General features: G+C 42.6%; 1 protein-coding gene across 1 annotated transcript in view; it reads right to left on the bottom strand.

Annotated features, from left to right (window-relative positions):
* The window catches only part of asap3 (ArfGAP with SH3 domain, ankyrin repeat and PH domain 3), a 46575-nt gene extending 24036 nt beyond the window's left edge, over positions 1-22539 (bottom strand). The window contains exons 1-8 of the mRNA XM_088603093.1: positions 22172-22539; positions 14193-14265; positions 10132-10277; positions 7068-7142; positions 5819-5868; positions 5179-5308; positions 4544-4629; positions 3709-3784 (exon numbers count right to left, since the gene is read on the bottom strand). Of these exons, the coding sequence (XP_088459219.1) occupies positions 3709-3784; positions 4544-4629; positions 5179-5308; positions 5819-5868; positions 7068-7142; positions 10132-10277; positions 14193-14265; positions 22172-22297 (762 nt within the window). The 5' untranslated portion in view covers positions 22298-22539. The remainder of the gene's footprint in view (positions 1-3708; positions 3785-4543; positions 4630-5178; positions 5309-5818; positions 5869-7067; positions 7143-10131; positions 10278-14192; positions 14266-22171) is intronic.
* Between the last annotated feature and the right edge of the window lie 1940 nt (positions 22540-24479).

The following is a 24479-nucleotide window of genomic DNA, read 5'->3' as shown; positions in this document are numbered from 1 at the left end:
AGCACATCTCACAATGTATAGAACCATACAACAGAGACCCCAACAAGAGCATACCACACAGCAGAAAGCACAGAGGAATCTGCACCCAGAATGCAACACATAGATGGGGAAAGGTACAAAAGCACAGAGCTATAAAATTCAGTAGGCATAGACAGGGATTTAATCCTCTATGTACACAGGTAATCTGTAATAATACAACCATAAAGGCTACACTGAAATACATTTCAGAAACACGTTTCAATGAGGCACCATCTTGAGTTCTTCCTTAGAATAATTTTCATTCAAAACTATAACATCTTTCCTTTTATCTTTATTACCTATCATATATAAGAATGGAGCAGGATATTATATTCCTTGCATTTTTACTTTCTATCTTTTCTCTTTTATGAAGTTACTGAACATTTTTGTACATTTAGCGGTCTCTACTGAATTGTTAGATTGTTTTGTCTATTTTACAATTATTTTGTCTCTCATATGTTCCAGTCCTTTATTTGAGCAGTCAACACCTCATGTGTATGAGTCACTTAATACTTAATACATTATGGTACTGCTGTCGGGTTGTGATTGATGGACTTGGATCACATGATCTGGGTTTTATAAAGTTTATAAAGGTAACAAGAGAACAAGAGAACAGCACAAGACAAGACGGCCAGAGGGCATCAACTGTGCGCAGCAGGGGTGACTTGGCATTTGTGACAATAAAAGATTTCAATTCAAACTTCTATCCATTCATTGTCTAACCAAGCAAAAGGCACAAAGTGGGGTACAGCCTGTACAGGATGCCAGTCCATCACAGGTCAGACACACAGAGACACTACACACTACACACTCACATCAGAGCCAAATTTACAGCATGTCTTACATGTCCTACCAGCATGTCTTTCAACTGTGGGGGGAAACCAGAGCACATGTGCAGTCTGTCACATAATCATTGTCAGGCTTTTACGGTTACAGTGGCCTGACATCATTCTCATAACTCTAAGACGACTGTCTCCAAAGGGACTTGCAAGTTAAAGAATCTCTCTACGTTGCCGTGACTTTGCATAATGTAAATTAAGATTTACCATGTCTCGCCAATCAGAAACAATTTCACAATGCTACACTGCCCTACACTGCAAGGCATACCACAGTAAACACATACTTTTTGGTAATGCATTTCTCGCATGCAAGAAACCCTCGTTTTACTGTATGATAATCTAGAAAGGATCATTTCCAATGTCTTCACACGGAAAATTCAAACCCCTATTAATGCTTCTAAATTCTTTCATTCAGCGAAGATAAATTGAAAAAAAAACGTACTGTATTATGTCTTCCTTTTTAAATCCAGACATTACCATGGTTCGTGTTATGCTAAAAACAGTCACAAAACCTGTCTGTTAAGTGTTCCTCATTCCTTTCATTTGATAACTATGCAGACAGATTTCAAGAATCTTAATAACTAATTGTCATCATCTTAAAGCCATCAGATACTGTAGGTGTTGCTCATTCTAAACCCAGTGAACCACGCAATTCACAAACATGATCCATCAAGGCGCATCGAAAACAAATTCCCAGTTAATACACTTTTTAAAGGGCTTTCCCAACAGCACAGTTATCTCAGCTTTCCAAAGGAGGAACACATCTTGGCAGCTGTACATCAATTCTACCCATGCCCTAAATCATCATGTCCCCGATTTCCACATTCTTCCCTGCAAAGTTATTGCAAACCTCTCCCCACTGTAGGAATCCTGTCTGCAGACGGGTAGGTGCTCTCTAATCTTCTAGTTTGTTCAGAGCCGTTTGTGGTCAACAAGACCTATCAGTACATGCTGACAAGCCAACAAGGCCAGAAGTGAGCCCAAACATTCAGAAGACACCCTCTGAAAAGTGTTCTCTTCACCACAAGGAATGCATCTACAGACCTCTGTCTCCCAGAATCATGACTTTGGTATGGAGCCTCACTGAGGTTCCCAGTTAACACCGGTTTCTGGTTTTCTAGCACTTCAAGATGAGACATTCAGATACGATGAGACCAACATCCAAGTCGAAATGTAGAAAAATGCAAATACAAAAATGGATGAATGCAAAGAGAAAAAGGAAAACAAATGTATTGGTTCACAAAAAAATGCTGTTTGCTTTGCAGTTTAGGCACTATAATTCCTTTCAACTTGTCATGCTAAGAATAATGAGGTTCAGAGCTGTAGTGTGAGGTCTTTGCTCTCCTACAGATTACAAACTCTAGTCCACTCTTATGTAGGTCAGATCAGCTTAGAAGTTTGGTTTCCCCTAGTCTAAGCTATAAACTGAAACATTTTCAAATTTGAGACGTGGGTAGGTGTTTCTAAAGAAATCTAAAGAAAACTTTTTTAAAAAAGATTTGGTAGATCTCTAATGGGCCCCAAACATTTCTACACTCATTAAGTTTCCCCTGTAAATTATATGAAATCTTCAATTTTCAAATTTAACTTGTGATACAGCCTCTTTAATCCATTCAAAAAGTGTCAAGTGTGTCAAAAAAGTATTTTTATATTGAATTGCTACTTTAACCTTTGATAAATCACCAAGGATACATGTTCTGAGAGTAAGTGGAATTGAGATATTTAGGTTCCTGAGAGCTTTCCCCACTGTGGAGTCCAGTTTGGCAACTGAGAAGAGTTCTCCCACCCCACCCCACCCCTCCCACCCCGCCAAACACAAGGATTTTGAGGAGTCTTCTTGTTTCTTCTTTTAAAACAAACATTAAAGTGTCAACGATCCTGATGATGACAAGTCTGAACAAGTAGTATCATGTCCTCGACACAGCAATATTAGTAGACGATGCCAGTCTGACTCCACTTTTTAATGGTACTGCCTTATTAATAACACAATCACTTGTTTGCTCTTGCCTGCAGAGCCAATATTCCAGCCACAAACAACAGACAGAAACAGAGACAGAGATTAAAAAGTTTAAACAAACACAGGTTAGGCACCACAAATTAAATTAGACTGGGCTTATGCAACACCAGACATTTGTGGTCTCTTTGTGCTTTCAGTGAAATAAAAGTGATAAGCAAAGTTGGAGTGCCGAGTTGCATCACACTGATGCACAGGAACAAGTAAAAGTTGATTCCACATTGGAAACTTGAAAAGAAACAAGCGCATTTCTGTGGTCGAGCCTCTTTAGCTTAACAGCCAAAACATTGCATCTTTCTGTTTCTCTGGAGGGAATTAACCTTTGCTTGTTCCTATATTACAATCTGCAGTGATTCGTCAGGCCTTGAGATTTAGGTCTCAGGCACAGAGTGAAGACTAAACTTTCTGATACATTAATAGAGTGTGTCTGATGATGCCAGCTCAAGTTGGGAAAAACACTGGCACCTCCCGGCGTTTCTGTGTGTATTCCTGAGCATACAAAACAAAAGGCTGAATTGCTTCAGACTGCAATTTAAATTTGGGAGTGTACAAGGGCACAATTCAAGGACTCACTGGCTGCTGACATCCTGTGGAATGTACAAAATGTCTGGTTCTGCATTTTACTAGGAGAACTGCCTCCCTGCTCCCATTTTATATTGTCTGCATCTGAGTATGGCAGGAGTTGGATATATTGAAAAAGGCTGCAATAAATGTTTAATAAAGTGAGAAGAGAAAGTGAGATTTCTGGTGACCCCAACAAAAAGTTTCTTAATGAGGCCTAAGAGAAACACAGCATGGGACAGAGGTGCATGCTGGGAAATGTACAAATTGCCTTACCGTGTGAACAGAGGCCGCCAGCTTCTCTACGAAAGGATTGAGGTGCTCAGCAGCTTTCAGGCCATCCTGGAAAAAACTGAACACAGAATACTGCACTGAGCCACTAACTGCTTTCGCTGAAATAACCCGAAACAAACAGAGATACAACAATATTAGCACACAGGCAGCCACCACGGGTTTCTGGAACAAGTCAAACTGTTTAACCATGAGCTGTTTTTTTTTTTAGTTGCATCTGTGAGGGTAATGCCATTGCAATTTCACAGAAAACTGACAGACATACTGTATATATGTCATTTGTTTGCCCTGCCTCTCCAATCAGTTCACTTACTGGAACTGCCACTTTCTAGAATATGCAGTCAGCAAAGCTAGAGGAGCTGACAAATGGGTCCAGTCTAACGATGGGGTTTATTATAATTAGTGAAGAAACTACAAAAACCAGCCAGAAATCTTGTTCATTTATACTCATATACTTTAATATTCATATAAATAAAAAAATATTTTAAATGAATATAGATTTCTTTTTGCATTTTATGTGTGTTAGATATACATATTTTTATATTTACAGATGCGTTTACCTCTTTAATTTTTGCAGCTCAGTCACTGACTGCCACCTTATTCTTTTTAGAAAATATGCTGGCCACCATGTTTTTGGTTTCGCTTGGTTTGAGGAATCTGAGCCCACAAGAAAGAGTATAGCCCAGTCACAAGACGGCCTCTGTCTTGGCATCCTTGTCAGAGGGGCTGGGATGAGGGAGAATGGGAAACTTCCCTGAGGCAGAGGACACCGAAATGACAATGGAGGGGGGGAAGGATTACCCTCAGCACTGACACTCACTTCAGCTGCGCCTGGAAGTATTTGATGAGACTCTGGAGCAGATCAGGACCCTGCCTGACCTTCAGCTCCTGTGTCTTCAGGAGATACTGGAAGACAGGGAGGAAAAATACATATCAGTGAGACATACAAATCAGATGTGGAATCTTTGGCAAGAGTGGTCTACACCCAAGTGTTTCTAGGATGTCACTGCCCTTTACGCGCTATGGAAAATGCTTTTCTCCAGGTTCCATTAGCAACACCAAGTCTGTAGACTAATAAGGGGGCCAACTAGCTTCAGAAGCACCTCGTGCACTCATTTACATTGTGCACAACTCACTAATGCCTTTGCTTTAAAACTGGAGACCTGTGCTTGTTTTAAATGCAAAGCAGAGCAGATTTCTAGAATAATCATCGGGTCAAAAACTCAAGACTGGCAGTGGTTGGACATTCCACAGGTTTCATATAGTTTCCTGACTAGGCCCACTAACCGCAGAAGGACCTCCACCACAAGGGAATCAATCACGCTAAGTCCTGTAGATGTTAAAACAATAAGCTGTGCAAAAGGGGGAAAAAGGCACAACGATGGCCCAGTTTCAGGGGTTTGGTTTTCAGTTTGGTTCTTTAAGGGTGGCCCAGACATGTCCCCCCCCCATCACCTCACACATCTGCAGCTGAAAAACACGCCTCTCCTTCTCCATGTCCTCAGCAATCTCGGCCGGAGACACCTCAGTCTTTATAACGCCCAGCTGCTTGGCCTTCTCTCTCCTCTCCTTCTCCAGCTTCGCACTGCGGGGAGAGACGGAAAGCTCAAGCAGCTTTCAAAGCCCGCAGGGACAAAGAAAGCAAGCTGCACTCAGATTCACCTCCGGTCTGCAGGGAAACTGCTGATGTGCTGACGTTAATCTGTACCTCACAAGCCACATGTTATAAAAAACCAAAAGCAGAATCTGGGGTTGTGCCTCTATATGGCCTGCAATTTAAGAAAAACAAAGGTGGAAAGTCCAAGCTGTGTTTTACATTTAAAAAAACAAAACGTGTTTGCACGTGAGCATTGAGCATTGCAGACACAGGTCAATGACAGTGACCTGTGACATGACAGTCTTAAAATAATGATAGGAATCAGGGTGTCTGTTACTGAAAAAGACAAATTTGAATTCAAAAAGCCATCTGAATTCAACTACTCAGTTCCAGCTGGGGTTATCTAATTCCATCCCAAGGCCAAATTCAACTTGTAGGTAGCTGATCAAGGAAACCCTGCAAGAGCCTCACTGGGAAAGCAAGCCCAAGAGTACTCACACTTTCAGGTCATAGTCTTTCCAGCTCTTCTCCATCTGTTTCTTCAGCTCCTGGAAATAAGAGACCGTTTTAGCTCAGCACATGACCAGGCTGGGGCTCTTCTCTGGCAAGAGCTTTGGGGCTATGAATTCAGTCTAAACACATTGATTCTTCGATGAACCTAAGGCACGTGACTGTGGAGCAGGTTCAACTCCAGGCAGAATAGCCTAGCCAGTGAAGTCACTGGTTCTTTGGCTGTAGCTCAAATATGAAGAGTGATGCACAAAAGAGACCTTCTCACCTTAGAAACAATGTCCAAACCTATATGCCCATTTAAGTATCTGGTTATACTATATAATACACTATACATATTTAAGTATACTTGTCCAAGTGTGTACGCATACATACATTACACCTGCTGGAAGCCTGTGGCCTCCGTCCAGGTCTGGACCAACATGGATCTAGTTTTGGAAGTTGATTGTTAAATCAGTTAACCAACATGCCCCTTTAAAAGCAAACTTCGCTATTTGTTAATCCTGTGTCACTTGGTAAGATTAGAACACTCCTATAAATAATGAAAAGGAAGTCCCCATGAAAGAGTGCACATTTCCAACAAAAAAGACATGTTCATCAATTAATTACATTGTATCACACCTTGACCCATTCAGCTGGGGTATGCGAAAAGACTAATTCCTAATGCAAAAAATTGTATAGGGTTAATAAAGTGATCTCGCTCTCGCTCTCTCAACTTGCTTTAGAAGTTCAGTAGTACAATAAAGCCATAGCAGCCTGGGCAGCCTGAATATGAAGAGAGTACACGTGCAGCAAAACTCTACAGGCACACTGCAGCCAATACAAACACCAGCACTTGAATCATGCAGCCAGACCATCACGGAGTGGGTGAACATTCATGCCACAGACACTATTTCTTGAGAAACCCGAGAAACCTGTTTTAAGGGGATGCCAACTCCACACAACTGTGGTAGGCCTACTGCACTATCCATTCCTGTTACATTAAAAGCTCATATCCAGTTCATAAGAGAGTACAGGGAAACATGCCCAGTGACACTTATTGGGAGTTCCCAAAATTTCACGTAACTAGTCATTTAAGGAAACAGTTGTACCTATTGCAGTCATTTTGTCTGCTGAACCATTAATTACAGTACTGTTCCTAATTATACATTAAAAAGGAATTAAAATAAACCAGTTTGGCCGTGTTTCGCAAACAGAAGGAAAACCACCCAGAATCCTACTGCCAGCTGAGACTCACCTGTCTGGCGTCTCTCAGCTCTCCCTTCAGGATGTTCTCTAGAGGGAAGGAGACGATGTTGCTCAGATTCTGAATCTGGAGGAGAAGACAACACTGTTCAGCCCACGTGCGTTTTAACAGAGAGGAGACACAACGAGAAAAAAAAAGAGGGCTTTGACTCACTGAAACCCACCCTGAAATTTCTCTGCAAATCACAAATGAAAACTTATTCCATTTCTCATGACCCAGTTAGCAAAATATTCGAATTGCTGCTGCTGTAGTAAGTAATAGTAACTGTTAGTAAGGTAATGTGCCAGCTAAATGTATAAATAATGTAGTAATGTAAGAGTTACACTAGGTCCACTTAGTCCTACATAAACTAAGAGCTCTGGCGCAGTATGTCAATCTGGCTACAATTTTGAGACTTTACTTTTTTTAAAATACTGTATGAAAATAAAACTCAAAACCAAACAGCAGGCTAACAAACCCACTACAAGTGCCCTCGCACAGATTAATGGAAGAGATTGTCTTTCTACTGTATGTTACTGGGGGCTAGAAGGTTTCCTTTTGTTTCAGGCAATCTCCCGGTTGAGAGGCTCAGTTAGAAAAGTTCTAGAAACCTCTCCAGAGATATCTCTGAAATAACAAAATACAGTGCATGCTATAGACAAGTCCTCCTTTTCAAACCCAAGTGCATTTCAAAATCTGTCGCAAAACCACATTTCAATTCCAAATTTCATTTATCTTTATGACAAAGGGTCTATTAAGCAAACGTACAACTTGGCAAACATCTGCCTCTTGTTAAGAACACATGCATATTTTATAATGTCAATTTATCAAACCAGTTCAACGTTTTGTCTGCATGTACTGTATACTGGCTCTGTGCAGGGACTAAGGTGGGCCCCATATGTTATTGCAAAATAAGCTGAGACTGCAGAAAAGCAAGATACACATTGGACCAAAGTAAACTGTTCTGAAATTACACCAGTTTTTACACCAAGAATTCCTTCAGCTTTCCAAAGAGGAACCCTTACCTTTAGATTTATTTTTAAGCAGGGACCATCCACGAGGGATTCTACTACAATGAGGTAAGTTTAATTTTAATTATCTTAAACATTAAACTTGATCTTAATTTCAATTACAATCCTACTGTACTTCTTGTACAATTGCTCAGTACTGCTGGAGCTGTATGTATCTGTAAGACAGATGTCTTTCTAACAGGACTTAAGGTAAAATAAAACTTATGAAAACTTACACTAAAAAAAGTTAGTCAGAGTTGCTCTATTTTGAAGTTTGTCTTGTATTTATATTTTCCCTCAGAATACTGTAGAGAATTAGTTCTCGTTAAATATCTTATTGAAAACATTCAGACACTTTTTTTCTTAAGAATGTCCAATAATCTTTTTCCATCTGTGAAATCTGTACCACAATGATTACATGTTGTAACCTGCAAATGAAAAATACTCAGAAAATGAAGAGAAAATGAAGGTAAAACGGAGCATCATAAGTCTATTAACATGCTGCTTCACTATTAGGGTTACACACAGGGAAGCTTTGGTTTTAAGATTCAAACCATTTTATATAGAAAATACATAGCTAATCACTTGAAAGTTGACACTTAAAGGGGAGTCAAGGAGGCCGGAATGAAATCTTTCGCTTCAAAAGTGGATTGCAGTCGCTGGTGTTTTTCTTAGAGATGAATGTCAAAGAGCTGCGAACGTACTTTAGTTCTTAACAACAGGACAGGTATCTCAGCTCCCCGCTCTTTCACAAATCTCTCCACACTCAGGACCTCGACATACAGGCAAGGGACTGAAAAAGCTGCATTGAAGGCATTTCGGATTTGCAAAAACTAAACGGATGATTGAACAAGAGGCCTAAGTGTTGATAGGCCTGTTAGTGTGAGGTGATGTCAGGTATCATGCAAATCCCCTGTGTTGTCCCTCATGAACCCCAGAAATCTCTGGGTCACAGGGCTGTGGAAAAGCCCAGTAAAGAGTTAATATGTAAAGGGTGGGCCGGGGGGGGGAGGGGGGCAGCTTTCATTACCCATGGAGGTCTGGGATAGATTAGTGCTGCTATGGAGATGAGCAGTAGGAGTTTTTTTTTTACAGAGGGCTGTGGTCTGGAGGCCTCACAAGCAGATGCTGCCCTGCCCCTCTCCCCTCGGAGTGGAGAGTGTGGGTCTGCTGGCCCTCAGGAGAGACAAGCCAGCCCTGCTCACAGCTGGAGAAGAATGTCAGCTTTTCATTCATGAAAAACCAAACCCACAACAGTGATCATTTAGAACCGTGTGGAGCTTGTAAGGCTAAAATAATGTTGGAGCTCTGAGACAGGTTGCACAATGATACCCATTGTGTTTTAATTAACAATGTACAGAATGACTAATACCAGGCTCCCAAAAGTTTGCTTCCTTTTGTGTTTAACTTTTGATTATCTTTGGTTTTTCCCTGAAGTCCGACAACTGACTGAAGGATGATGCAAAGCTGCACATGCATTTCTCTTCGCTCATTTCCTCCCTCGTCTAGAATTTGCGACTTTTGCACGGCCCTTCCTAAATGCATAATCTGGCAGCGCGCACAGGGCATTTTCCCAGCTTTCTGCAAATCCGCCAGCAGCCCCTTTATTTCCCCACAGCAACTCGGAGAGCTTAAAGGAGTAAATCCAGCACAAGGCAACGCTGGTGTGGAAAGCACTTCCTCGTCGCGTTTCTGAAAATCAAATTGGGTTTATCGGACTTCAAAAGGGTAAGAAGTGAAAATCTTCTGACACTGCCATCGGATTTCCAACACTTCCTAAATGGCTTCCATTAATAAATGCCAGGCCTCCAATCAGCATTCAGAGAATCCTAATAAACTCAGCCAAGGAAAAGAGGATCAGGATAATGGAACACTTGCGTGGCCTGTGCAGTACTGAAGTCTATCCTTACAAACGTTTAGTGTGTCATAGTAAAAACACCGTCTGTTCAAACTCAGTGAACAGCTGATAAATATTGAATGAATATCATCTTTTGCAAAGCTGGTGTGGACAGTAAGACACGAACTAGAGCCTAGGCTACCAGCCTGACGGGCATGACGCCTCTCACCAGATTCTTGAGCAGTGCCGTGACCTCCCGGGTGAACACAGCCAGGTTGAGGAAGCCGGTGGACACTTCGTTGTTGTCCTGGGACAGGTGGTTATTGCCCAAGTTCTCCAGCACCTCAATGTACTGCTCCTTGCTCTCCACGTGAGCTGTCAGGGGAACAGAACAGCAGAGAAGCACCTGAGCATTCATTCTCTGAATAGGAGAACAACAAGTCACAGGCTGAGGTTTGCGATGTGGATCCACATCCTGGCCGTACCTGAAGTTGGTTGAAGTCATGGAATGTTTTATAAAAACAGAGCACTGCATTACAAGGTGTGAGGTAGCAAAGACCCCAGGCCCCAGAAGAAAGTCACTGTTTTCCGTTTTCAACTTGAGACGCATCTCTGGCTAGTGAGAAAACTGGAACATTCACCTTTTTAATAAGCACTGAAAACAATTCATACTTGAGGAGCCTTAGAAGCCTATCTACCTTCTTCCAATGATGTACCATTTTGCTGAATAAAAATGGACTGTAGGCTTTTGAGTGAATATTTGTAATCAAAACATGACTGCTCAAACTGAACACTTCCACAGATGAATGAAGTCAGCAAAAACTGCAGAGAAAAATCTGAAACTAAAAAAGCTGATTGCTTAAGTATTCCATCCATCATCCTTTTCTTTCTGAGGCAATAATCCCTTCATCTGTTTGTCTTTAGCCTCTTTCTCACAGGCCTGATTCCAGACCACACAATGGCCGGAACCAAGACTACCAGCATAACTCATAAAGACTGGAAAGCACAAAGACACAACAAAATGTTTCTATGCTTCACTGCAATAATGGTCACTGCCCCCCCTCACTCCATCCCAGGCCATAAAGGTAACCAACCCAGTCGCTGTGGTAAGAAACGACGACAAAGCCACTCTTTGATACCATCAATTTAAGAGGCAGTTTGGGGGAAAAGAAACATCTCTAAAGGAAAATTCAGTTTACCGTCCAAAACACAAGATCCCGTGGACAAGCTGAGCCTGAGAACTGCTCGTGAAAGGCAGAAATACAAATCAAGAGAAAGCAAGACGGGAGAGTGACTAGAGGAGGAAGAGCAGGATTGATTGCAGGAGACAGGAGAGTGAGGAGAGGAGGAGGAGGAAGAGGAGGGTTGCAGAAACAGGAGAGTGGGGAGAGGAGGAGGAAGACGAGGGTTGCGGGAGGTGGGAGAGTGAGGAGAGGAGGAGGAAAAGGAGGATTGCAAGAGACCAGCAAGAGCTGAAGTGAGAGAAGAGTGGAGTGCAGGGAAGAGGCCCACCATGGGACAGAGCTCTCCCTCCAGTGTGCGTGTTCATGAGGGGAGCAAAGGACTGAGCTCTCCGGAGCAGCCTGCACTCAGACACACGACTGTGTTTAAGAAGAGGAAGCTGGAGGAGGACGTCCTCTTCCATTTGAACACAAACCTCGAGGGTCAATCATGCCTATGTGACGTTTACAAGCTGCCAAACCTGGATTACTAAAACAAACACAACGGGGTACCCATGAAGGCAGCCCTACAGAAAAGGTTGGCTCCCCCATGTTTGTACAAGTTTTGCAATTGAGAAAAAGCACTTTCTAAGTAGATGCAGAACTGTATTTTTTTATAAATTCATAATGAATAACTTCAAGTCTAATCTGTGATTCAGACAGGCCGATACGGGCTTTTAAGTAATTAAATTGATTCAGTGAAACCTATTGTCTCGTGGTTACAATGACTGTGACATTCCAATATCCCCCCTCACTGTAATGAGTTCAAATGTTAGCCTCTAAATTTTAACTGCTGAGCAAGGAAAGGGTTCAAGATTTTCTGTTCTGCATCATTCACCAAGATAATCTTGCTTTATACAGCCCTGTTTAGAAAAATCTAAGTAAACCTGTCACGAACAGGAAGCCCCTTTCAAAAAGGTAATTTTACACACTGATGTACCAAGATCAGCACATTTTCTGATCTACCAACTCTTTTTTAAAAAGACTTACGGAAACAGTCTCGCCAAGACCTGCAAAGTCACATGCGACCAGAGTTACTTTTTTTACTGCTCTCATAAGCGAGTTGGGCTATTTTTTCCATCTTTCCTCTTTGAAAATTAATGCATTTTGGAAATCAGCAAAATGTTGCACAACCTGGCTCGCTAGTTACAGCTGAAACTCTGGGAATCTAGCTTTACAAACCACACTCTTGGAATAACAGCCTGTAATAAATGCTCTGAGGGAAAAAAACAATACAGTTTACTGCATCAAACCGGATTTTTAATCCTACTTCATAGAACTGACCAATATCAGAGAGATCAAATGTAATTCCAAATGGTGATTTTTACCTCCTGAGAAAATACAGGGATAACACAACCTTCAAAACATAAGAACAAAAGAAACAAGATGAAATAACATGATCCATCCGCATCGCTTAATTATTAGATGGTTTGTGATTCAATGAGACATTTCCTAAATGTTACACAGAAATTGCTTTAATAATATGGCTGAGCTGATTATTACAGCCAATGAAGACTCTTTGTGCAAAGCAGTGCCCTATATTTTCTCTCCTTTATGCACATCTTCTTAATTTCCCATTTGTGTCCTCATTTCATTTGCTTTGGAGATACGAGTGTCACCACTAACAGTACAAGACCATTTGGCAGGCAAACATCTGGCAGATTCCATTTCGTGTGGAGAAGTGCAGAATATGTATACACGTAGCAAAAACAAATTATGAATGAGAAACACCAAGCTTGAAGAAGCCATTTGTAAAATAAAAAGACTTTTTAAACACTTTTTAACTAGTAAACATCTTTCAATGAGTGTAACAGATTACCACACCACAATATTGAAGCATAAATGTCTGGGATCTTTCAAAGCCACATAAAATCACTCCGTTTAGCCTCTAGCCTGAGTGGAGTCTTCATGCAATTTGTTATGTAGTCCTCATGAGGACTAAGACCTAAGGTGAACAAGTGAACACCAGATAAAGAGAAGCTCTCCACTGAACCACACTCTTTTCTTCACACCAGCGTACTTCACACAAGCCAGTTTGTTGGCATTAAATGCCCAGTCATTCTTCAGCTCTAAGGGGGGGGGTAGTGGGTGGTCTGTCTTTGCTGGAGAATGACCTTTAACTTGTGCAGCAACTGTTATTTTAGAAGGTGCACCTGAGTAAACCTGACCTGGAACAGGCACACAAACAAATCCCTTAGCCTTCAGTCAGCTCAGACCAAGCACAAACAAGCCTTAGATAAACAGTAATTATCTCTTATTATGTAAGAAATATCAGACTACTGAATGAGCTGTCTGGGTACATTACACACTAATAATTGATTATTCTGTTTCAATGAAAAGTATAAACATTGGTTTATGTGTATTGAAACGCAGTTATGAAGGCAAGTGCATTTGCCTCAAAGCCATAAAAAAAATGCAGAAAATACCAGTAAAAGTGCTAATGAAGACTGACTGCGTATCGAGGGGATTTGTAACTACAAAGTCTTGTGCATGTGCTTTTATGTGCACTGGATGTTTCTCCCGGTGCAGTCTCTCAGTCCCAGACCAAACGGACATGCCTTAAAGAGACGCACACTCAGTACAGAGCACAAGCCACAGCACAGAGTGGCTCAGTCAGTAAGGGGCTGTTGCTTCCAGTGCAGGTTCAAGTCTAAGGACATGAAGCCGTGAGCTCAAGCATAGCAGACCAGGCCTCTCACTGCTCTAGGCAAAACTAGGGACTTCTACAGCTTCCCTAAATTCCTGCTGGTCTGTGGTGAAGTCCATGAAAGATCGTAGCAAACATGGACCCTGAAGCTTGTCAAAAGACGAAAGGCTCGATTGCAGTGAGCCAAGCTGTGAAGAAAAGTTTGGGTGGGGTCTCATGAGATTTGAGGTGGCCAGTGCAGGCCAAACCAATCAGCATGAGAGAAATGCAAGCGAGTGGCTGGTCAAGTTAATCATTTTTCATCACTTCCTTAAATGACCATACCACCTGTATCAAGAACCATACTAACAGATGAAGACTGATTTTTATGTGTTAAATTACTACAAAGTTTAGAACAACAGTGTTGAAAAGGTAGTGACTTACAAAGTCCTGTTGAATGAATGGCCTTGACCATTTTCTTCATCTTCTGAAGGGTACTCTGATCCATTTCCAGTGACTGAAACACAAAAACACAAAAAAACACCATGACTCCCACACTCTGCATCGATTTACTATTTACAACATTCCTACAGACAACACACACCCTCAAAATACACAGAACCCACGGTGTACCCTTGGCAGGTCCACACCTCAACACAGACAGATTCCAAAAGAGATATTAGACAAGTGCTGCAGTCTTTTCCTTCCTCATTCTTATACATGTGTAATAGGGAACTGAAGTCTAATGCTAGATGTCTCTATATCTCATAAATGCATTACTATGTGCCTAGCATGTCAAGTTAGAACACAGTCCTGAGCTGTCATGTCAGACACAACTAAGCACCCAACCAACAAAGCACAGACATGTGTCAAACCCTCTATGCTAAAAAAGACTGGCATTGCAAAACATGGGAGTCTGAATGCTCTGGAATGTCATGGGGAACAATGCTACAGTAGACGTCTCGCGTCACATATTAAGAGACCTGGTATATGCATACTCACATCGCTGTAATAATAAACCTCGATACGCAGCAATAAATTAGAAATTACTCTACACCCCTCAGATGTCCTTGCTCTTCCATTTCATATAAACTTTACTTTACTCACATGACTGGACATCTTGGACTCTGGTGTGTTCTATGAAGAACTTTTTTTATACTTTAACCAAATTGTCAGTACTTTTTCACCTTCTTAAAAACTCTATGAAAACTGAGGAATGACTGTCATGATATGCACTCTTACATTTTGCCAATATTCTTGTACTACGTAATACATCAACTATACCGTTAAAGCTACTGTACTACTATCTGTGCCCTGTATCGTAAAAGTGTTAAGGTTTCATACATTTAAAGGGTTGACTGATCATTTGCTGATGCGCAGCAAATCAAAGAATTTTACACTTAATAATTCAATGAGATTTAGAAGGAACTGAAGGAAAAAAATGTGGCTTGTTAACTTCAGCGCCCCTTAAAACCAACTGTTTAAGAGGCAGAGCAGCAGCAGCTGACAAGAGGAGTGAAGTGACTTGTAGGTTGTTCACCCTCTGAATGACAGACTAGCTTAATGCGTTGCTCCGGCTTTTCCAGTGAGATGGGATGTCTGCGCTTGCTTTCCCTGAAGCCCTGGCATCCAGGCACACACATCCCAGAGCGCGGCCCCTGCCCACCGCCTCCATCGTCTCGCCACAAGTCGACGACAGGAGAAAAAGGGCAGCGGATGGTCAGGGGTCCAGCAGTCTCTTCCAGCACCACTCTGCGAGCTCATGAAATCATCGGCGCTTAAGAACAAGGGGCTGTATTTATCTCGAGCGGCCCAAAGAGACCGTCATTTCAACACGACAGAAATATGGTGTCCCTGTGATGTTTTGTTTTATTTTTTTACACTCTGTTTATATTTCTGTTCTGAAATAAGACGCCCACTGCACAGCAGTTTGATCCACTTCGGGACAGAACAACAGTGTGACTAAAGGACAGATTGTTCAAGCGGCCCATCAGTGTCATTTTGCCTATCTCTTGCTGGTCATAGCAGGAATAAACCCCTCTCTTGCACAACCAAGAAAATCTAACTTGCTAGTCTTGGGAGACAGCAGGAAACCAGACCACCTAACAGAAACCCAAGCAAACTCCATACAGACAAGCATCTACAAATAATCGAACCCGGGATCCTGGAGGTTTGAGACCACAGCACTAACCTCCAAACCAATTAATAATCCAGTGATATGACCAGCAGGAGGCACTTGCTTAAATCTGACAGTTTAGGGATTTTTTTTAACTTAACAAATGTTCCTGACATGGGATAGTAATTAAACACCCAGTTCAGTTACCCTGCAGAAAATCCAGAATGGCAGTGTTGATTTTCATCACATTCACAAAGAAAAGAACGAGATCTTATAGATTTGTTATATGTTATAGATTTTCTTTCTATAACAAAACTAGACTAATGTGCAATGAATACTTTTTTTAGAACTGGCTCAGAACTGCACCAATGCCACACACGGCTACCTCAGGGCTGTGGTATCTTGACCTCAAAGAGCTGATCCTGTACCCCCAGGCTCCACACCCAAAGAAAGGTGATAAAATAATTAAGAACTGATTACAGATTACTTTAAAAAAAAATCTTACACTAGAAAGTTTCACAACACAGCTGTATTGAGGAATGCAGAGTCACTTCAGGTAGACATCAAGAGCAAATGTTTTAAACTGTGCCTCTAAGTAAGAGCATGTTTTTAAGAATAGCTCTGTTGCCACACTCCTTCATGTTCACCAAGCGAGTCAAAGTTCTTTCTGCCATCAGGCTCAAATTCCTTCAAGCGTATCTACATACTAGGGATGGTTTTACACAAGCAGCACTGGAGCTGGGGCAGGAATGCACAAAAACATGCTGGCAGAGCCTCTACATGTCACAGTGAGTGGGAAGGGCAGCAATAAGATGAATGAACTCAAGACAAAACTGCCTTGTCAAAATCTGTTAGGTCTCTAAGATCGGGTTTTGGTCATCTCAAAAAAATCCGAGTGTGGTGACAATGAAGTTAAATCACATGAAATTGCCTCACTATCCACCCCCCGGTTTGAATCAAAGATCTTGGAGCCTCGTCCTACTCCGGTAACGGCAAGCGCTTGCGTGCCCCTTGTGTTGTGATGGAAGCTGGAGGATCTGCCAACTGGCTGGCGCACCTTCAAGCTGACGAGGCCCGAGGTCGCATTCCAGCCCATGGGCTCCATACCAACGTTTATTCTCTGTCAGCTTTCACCTCATGACACACCGAAAGAGTGGAAAGTGTTAATAAGGCTGTGGAGACACACTCCTCCACAGTGGGTGGCCGGGCACTATGCTCCTACAGCCCGAGTTCAGGACATAGGGGCTTTGAGCCATTCCAAAATCACAGCCTACCAGGGCACAGACACTCTTCTAAGGAGGCAAGAGGTCCTATGCCAAGTGGCACACACAGAAATGAACTCCTGAAAACAGCCCTACAGATGTTCTGCTGCTGCCTAAAATCTAGGAGGATTCACATGGACAACTCCAACAAGATGAGGGAACCTCAAAACCTAAAAAGAAACCAATCTCTGCCTTTCTGCAGAGAAAGGGCCAACATTCACGTTTCCCCAACATAAAAGAAAGCTTTGCATGCGCTGTGCGTGGTGCCCGTCGCATAAATCTGCCATCTAAGCAGATTCCTGCAAGGTTTATACTAATTAAAATGCTGATAATCCTCCCAAAAACCTTGAATTTCAAGACGGCTCTTAAAATCTTACTTCCTACTCATTTTTAGCACGTTTTTTCACTTGCAATGGCTATTAACAAGGCAAAACAAAACCATCAAAGCCAGCAAACACAGGGTTTCAGACACTGGGACTTTGTCACAGGACAGTGCAGAAAGAACAGTTGAAAATGTAATGGTGCATCTTTACTTATGATTTTTGCCAAAAACATGTTTTGAGTTTTGACACAGGCAAACAAAACATGCATCTCTCACATCAAAAACACAAGATGACAAATGCATTAACAGCAGTATTTATCAGTATGTAATGCAGTAACCACATGACTGAATAATACAAATACTTGCAGCACCCAGTCTGATCTCCAGACTGAAGAATGTAAGCACAAGGTGACAGTGTGCCAAGATCTGAGAAATGTGGAATGCTTACCCAGACAGAAGAAGTAGATTTTTCTAAGGAATTATTTTCATGAGAACTTAAGTCATCCACTTGGTTACCATTTCAACCAATTCAGAGGCTCCCTCCACCATGACCTTCTCAGCAAGCAACAGGCATAAAGCAGGATACACCCTGGATGGGACACCAGTCCCTCATTGTGCACACACAGCGATCAGGGCAAATTTTCCCAGAAACCAACTAACCTTCCAGGCACCCCAGGTCCAGAAATAAATCCCAGGTGCCAACGCCGCAAGGCTGCAATGCTAACCAATGCACCACTAAAAGAAAGTCGCGCAAGTGAAAGAAAATATAACTGGGGGGCTCAGCCCATACAGACACTCATTTAGAGTGCAGGATGAGCACTCTGGCACATTTCTTCATGGGGTCAGGCCTGGGTCAACCACAAACAAGAGTCACCAAGTAGTGCCAAAAGGGTGTAAGAGCTCACAACACAGCAAAATGGTTATTAGTGGGGCCTGGAGCTTTTCAGCTTCCAGCAAAATGCCAACTCCTGGGACTCCAGGCTGGCAATGATGTCATTGAGAGTGCACTGCTCCTCCAATCAGCATCAGCTCTCCCAGGAGGCGCTGTGGAGGAACAAGAGGGGGGACTAACTGCTGACTGTGTCAGAGGAGTTCGTCTGGAGGTCCTTGTTCCGTCCTGTAGAGCACTGGAGTCGAAGCCGTGAGCCAACTTTTAAAAGAAATGGGAGTACCACATTATGTACATATTTACCACCAAAAATAACTTGCAGTTCTATTTTCAAACATGAAATGTCTGACCAGTATTTGTCATTATTTTGTTCATTACAAGCAAACACCATTCCTGGTCCTTTTTGTCAAGGAATGACACTTGTAAAAGACAAATTGCCAAAGCAGAAATAATCCCTTCTAGTCCTGGAAAATACCAAAAGTTTTAGTTTCAGCTCTCTGTGAACCTGGCATTGCTGTAACATTCCAAAATCCGGAGACGCTCTTAAAGTTTCCAGTCACTAAAATTGCACAGATGCACATAATCTAAATGAACAGATCCAGCGGCTGAGACGTCCACTTGACAATGGCCAGCATGCTGGCAGAGTCACAGAATGAAAGTCTCCAGACTCTCATTTCCTTGTCCGAGAGGATACAAATTTCCTGGAAATACTGTAGAAGTTCCGACTCCTTGCTGCCTCTGAAACCCCAATCTCTTCGAAATCAGAGAAAGAATGAGCACCCTGGGCTGACTTCAAAGAACCTTCGGTACACTTCTCAGATTGCACTTAAGTGCTTTTTTAGGCAGTACCATTGCAGGACTTTGACTCAGCTTTTATTTTAATTACTTCGCTGCTGCTGTTTGCCGAAAACCACTCAATGAAATAATGAAGAGCTGGCACATAGACCTGCAGTCAGTGCATGGAACAAAACTGAAAAATCTGCATTCACTTCCAATCTGGAATATTGGAACAGTATATGATAACGTTCTTGATAGCCTAGTTCAGCTCCTTGTTCATTTAATGACCAATTCGTCAACTCCTCGTGACAACCTCTGGTTATTATTTATTACAGTAAGTTTCTAATGTACTGCCTATGTTTGATGCTACTGTCTGTTGTTCTGTGCTGTCGGCTGTACTGCGACTGTCTTGAAAGAGTGGCGCAAATAAGAATTTCAATGTACATATACATATGGCAAAAAATGCCTTCACTACTAAAACTCTACTAGAATCAGGTGCTGGCACCTTACAAAGACCTAAAAAGCCTGCAGACACACTGAAGCACTAGGAACCAGGACTGGAGACCCCTACAAACAACAGATCTGTATCTTTACACCAGCCACGATGGAAAGAAGCATCAGTCTAAGGCTGGGTTCTTCTCTGGGATGTTGTGCCTCCTTGATTTTCATTTCTCAATGATGTGTTACTCTAAAGAGTAGTAAAGGAGGACAAATGGAACACCATATATATTTTTCACAGTGTGGATCGCAATGCATGCAACTCCACCACATCACATTTCTCTCATTTTTGCAGTTCATTGCACAATGTGGGGGACAACTTTTTTCCTCCTATCATTTATTGGTACACATCTAATCAGGAAACACAAGTTGTGTGCTTTCAGGACTTGGCTCCTGGGATGCAAAGCCTGCAAGCGCACACAGGAGACCTTCTGACCCGCCCACCTCCCACTGCCCACTTTCCTTTCAACAGGTCTGAGGTACCACAGCCCTGCACTGGAGGCTCAGCCCCAGCATCCTTCACCAACATCACCCAGGTAACATCTCGGAAAGCTGCAGGTGGCTAGTGTATTCCCGGGAGCCTGCCGAGTAATCCCAAGCCTAGCACTTCGGAAATCCCAGTCCCAAATGAAGATATGACCCGTGTTCAAACCCATGATGCTTGAATCATAGAGCTCAGCATGCATTTGACTCTAATGGCAGAGACATTCAAGAACAACTGGAGTTTCTACAAGAAAGCTGCCTTCAGGGGTTTCTCCACTGAGATACCAAAAGAGCATCATGGACCGTATTTGTGCATGACTGATGAGAGAAAATTGATTCTTGATGCCTCCTGCCATGCCTGTTTCTGCCTCTGCTAAAAAAAACATGCAGTTAAACAAAGTGCAATAAGGTTTTTTTACACCCCTTCTATTTCCTGTAGGTTGTCTGTCAGGCTAAAGAAGACCTGGTAATTGAAGAGGCAAACCAAACAAAGGCAGCACCATAACAAGCTGATAGAATAAAACAATCAGTCAAGATTGCCCAGTTTGACATAAAACCAGAAGGATGATGCTCTTGACTCAGGCACCAGTCACTTGCTTGAACCTTTCTAGCCTCGAACACAGAAGACTACGAGGAATTTGGAATTCGATACACGTATTCCAAACCCTCGACGACCTCATCCAAGCAGGCTTCTTTCCAAAGAACATCGAAATACAAACCAGAGATCACAAGTGGAAACTAGAGGGAAGGGCATGTAAAATTGAAAACAGGACACAAGATACCAGCAACGTCCCTGAAGCCGATACCCTGGCACCCAGGCTTCTTTCAAGAAATGACAAGAAGAAATCTTCATGTGAATCAGATAAGAAGTGGGCAAGACGGGCTTGATGACCTCCTCTTGTTTGTAACCGCAATAGGAGGACTTTTTCAGAAGCTAAGGAAGAAACGAAGCATCCTCAGTTTGTTTAGATGTAGGACAACAGTACTGTAACCCAGCTAAGCATAAGGAATGACAGTGAAAACGACAGCCGCTGGATCTGTTTGGGCCCGTTCAGAGGTGTGCCCGTGACAGCAGTTCCTTCCGTTATAATAGCAGTCGAAAGAATCGCCATGACGTGCAACGGTCTCTCCACCTGTGACACCCTCACAACCTACACCAGCACCCATCTTCCCAAATAGAAACACAAGACCAGAAACTGGAGTAAATCAGTCATGTAAACAGTCGCTCTGAATGACAGGGGTCTCTCTGCTCGGTGTCCTCAATTTATCTAAGCACATACGTCCAGTTTTGGGCTCAAAGCTGGAGGCGTTTTGCACTCTGGAACAGTGGGAGGCTGATTGTTATTGGTGGTTATGATAATAATGCTAAACTCTGTAAAACGGTTTTGCCAAACACCTGCAAAGGCACATACTGTACAGGAAAATTGCACATTACCTCTGGAATGAGGAGTGATTTGGTAACAAAATAAAAAAAAATATATAACAGTTGCTCGGAGAGTGATTGCTGTGGTTTGCGGGTAGAGAACAGTCTACAAGACCAAGACAAATGTTGAGAGAGAGTGTGTTTTGGGGTGCAGTAAATCTCTCTCGTTCACCCGCCGCCAAGGCTCAACGCTGTCACGCTGTTTCTCAGTCTACTTTCGCCTGGTCTTACAAACTTCAAAGCGCTCAGAAACCCGAGTACGAGTCGCTTACAGCCTCCCCACTTCACATATCAGCTTACTGGCAGATCAGAAACCTTGTGCCACCTAAGAAGTACGAGGAACTCCCACCCAACACACAAAGCACAAAAGCAAAAACCAGGTTTTATGCTACAAAGCATATCGTGAGCGTGTGTGAGACTTAAATGGAAATATGACTTATTTTTTATATGCTGGATGCACAGCCTTTTATTATCCGTCTCAGCAAAAACAAGAAAACAGAGAAGTGACTGCAACTGACCTAAAAGGAAAGTTGCAAAACCAGTTCTCCCGTACCAGTCAGGATCAATCCTTGCACTGTTCTCTCCAGGTCCAGCGGCGCTATCCTGTTTGTTTAAGCTCTCACAGGTAAACAAATCCTAATTGAGCCCCTTACCTCTTCCAGGGCGGCCACGGTGGTCCTGCAGTCGCTCACTTTGTAAGGGAAGGTGGAGAGAGACGGAGAGGCGATATCCTCATTCGTTAAGTTAACAAACTCTGCGACGCTAATAAGCTCCGGCATTTTCCTTTTTTTAATGATTTTTTTTGCTTATCCGAAAAGTAGGTATGTCGTAAAAATATAAATTAAAAATAAATAAATGTACTGCTGCGGAATCTTCCTAACTCCGACACCCCCCGGATTTCACGTCCAGCGCTCGTCCCGTCATGATCCACAACAGCTGCCGTGTAGGAGCGGAGCTCGGATTCAAGCTGTACCGTGTGCGGGGCAGCGTGCCTCCCCTCTCAGAGCAGCCCAGAGCTGGGAGGGAGTTGCTTCTCGATCACGTGGGAATGTTTTCACTCCGGTCTTGGGGAATTTTGTTTCAGTGCAGCTCGTTTTCTCTGTAAAGGAGGAACGGTCGTGGTGCGAGTGTCACCGTGTCTCTGAGCGATTAACAACCTCAGTCCCAGTGGTTCGGGTCATAAATTGCAACTCCGGACAGATCAGTGAATCCCTAGGCAACAACGGTGTAGTAACGTGCTACTTTATTTTATTTTTAAAAAAATCCTAATGATAAGAAAGTGTAGGCTGCAGAATTTAAAATACTAGAAAACCCTAGAAAAAGGGAAGTGGACGAATACGAGTATTTTTTTATATTATTCCGTTATTGTGAATCCTCCCTCACAGTTAAAATGAAAACTAATTAAATAATAGTTTTGGTGTCTATTTTCATTTACATGTATGTATAATTTTACATATTTTAACTTTGTTAAATATATTAGTTTAAAATGACAATATAATATCAAAATCTATTAATTCTCAAATGCAAGGCATTTCTCAACACCAGGAGTTTCTATAACTATTATAATTCTCTTCATCCTGCACTTAGGGCATCATATGAAACCCTGTTTTTCCTGGGACACTGTTTGCATCACTGCACGGTGTGAGCAACCTCCAACTGCTCCCCTGTGACTCACTCTGGCCTCTCTGGGAATAAACAGATCCCCCTGTGACTCATCATGGCCTCTCTGGGAAATAAACAGATCTCCTGAGCCAGCCGGGCTTTCACCTGTGTAAGCAATCCTCTTGATAAAAACCGCATGGACTTTGGGTGACCGACTCTGCAGAGCACAGCTGAGACTCTTTTCTTCTCCAGCCTCAAACGCTGCAGCACAATCAATTAACAGAGTGATTGTGATCATGAAAACTTTATACCTCCCCTCCCAAAGGGACAAAGGAAGAGAGGGCATTGCTGTTCAAACCTCCAAACACCAGGAAATCACCTGTGCCACAGGTCCTTAATTCTGGACCTGGAGGACCGGCGTGTCTCTTACCAACTCAACCAGCTTATAGTTTACTTCATTGGAACAATTTACTAACTTCTCCCAGCTCCTCAGGGCTTAATGCTTGCAAGCAGAGGTTCCAAGTCCTGGTCCTAGGGTGCCACACAACCACTGGTTTTCACTGTAGCTCCTTTACTTAATGGAACCAGCAGGTTGTTTGGTTAGAACTCTTACAATGTTTTTTTTCTACCTGAGACATTACACAATAATTAACAGGCAGCTTTCCTACATGCTTGGGAAATGAAAACAATTACAGATCGAATGGAAGCCGTTATCAGGTCCGTTAAGGGTTCAGATATTTATTCGAGCGCTCAAGTGAAACAGGAACCAGCGGGTGTGTGGCTGAATGGCGCTTCATTGATCAATTCACTTGCTGTCATCTTTGGGGGCTCATCCTGTTGTGACAACCTGCCAGCAGGACAGAGTCGCAAGTGTAGCAGTGGCTTCCTTGAGTTCATATCGCTGCCTTGCAGCACTGGAGCCCTGGGCTTGTTTGGACTGGTTCTGGCTCTCCTGCCACCCTGAAGTGGATGAAACAATTAGAAATCGAATGACATTTTGTGAACTCACATGCTTTTCTACACTTTACGAGAGTAGAGATGTAAGACTACATCGGCTGGCTGGTGCGTATATATTGCGTGTACTGCCTCCAGCAGTGGCCACACACTACGGTTCTTTTGTACCTTTTTCATGTAGACTCCATTTTGATGACAAATGTTAAGCATCATAATTTGCATTGATGACACCTTGCAACTCACAACTGGCAACAAACTGAAGCTCAGGAAGTGTGGGCCTGGTCAGTACCTGGATGAAAGACCTCCTGGGAAAAACTAAGGTGGCTGCTGGAAGAGGTGTTAGTGGGGCCAACAAGCTCACCCTGCACTCTGTGTGGGTCCTAATGCCCCAGTACAGTGACAGGG

The sequence above is a fragment of the Lepisosteus platostomus genome, chromosome 13, assembly GCF_059453375.1.
Source record: "Lepisosteus platostomus isolate fLepPlt1 chromosome 13, fLepPlt1.hap1, whole genome shotgun sequence".
NCBI classification, from domain to species: Eukaryota; Metazoa; Chordata; class Actinopteri; order Semionotiformes; family Lepisosteidae; genus Lepisosteus; species Lepisosteus platostomus.
This window is presented reverse-complemented; position numbering and strand designations above follow the sequence as displayed.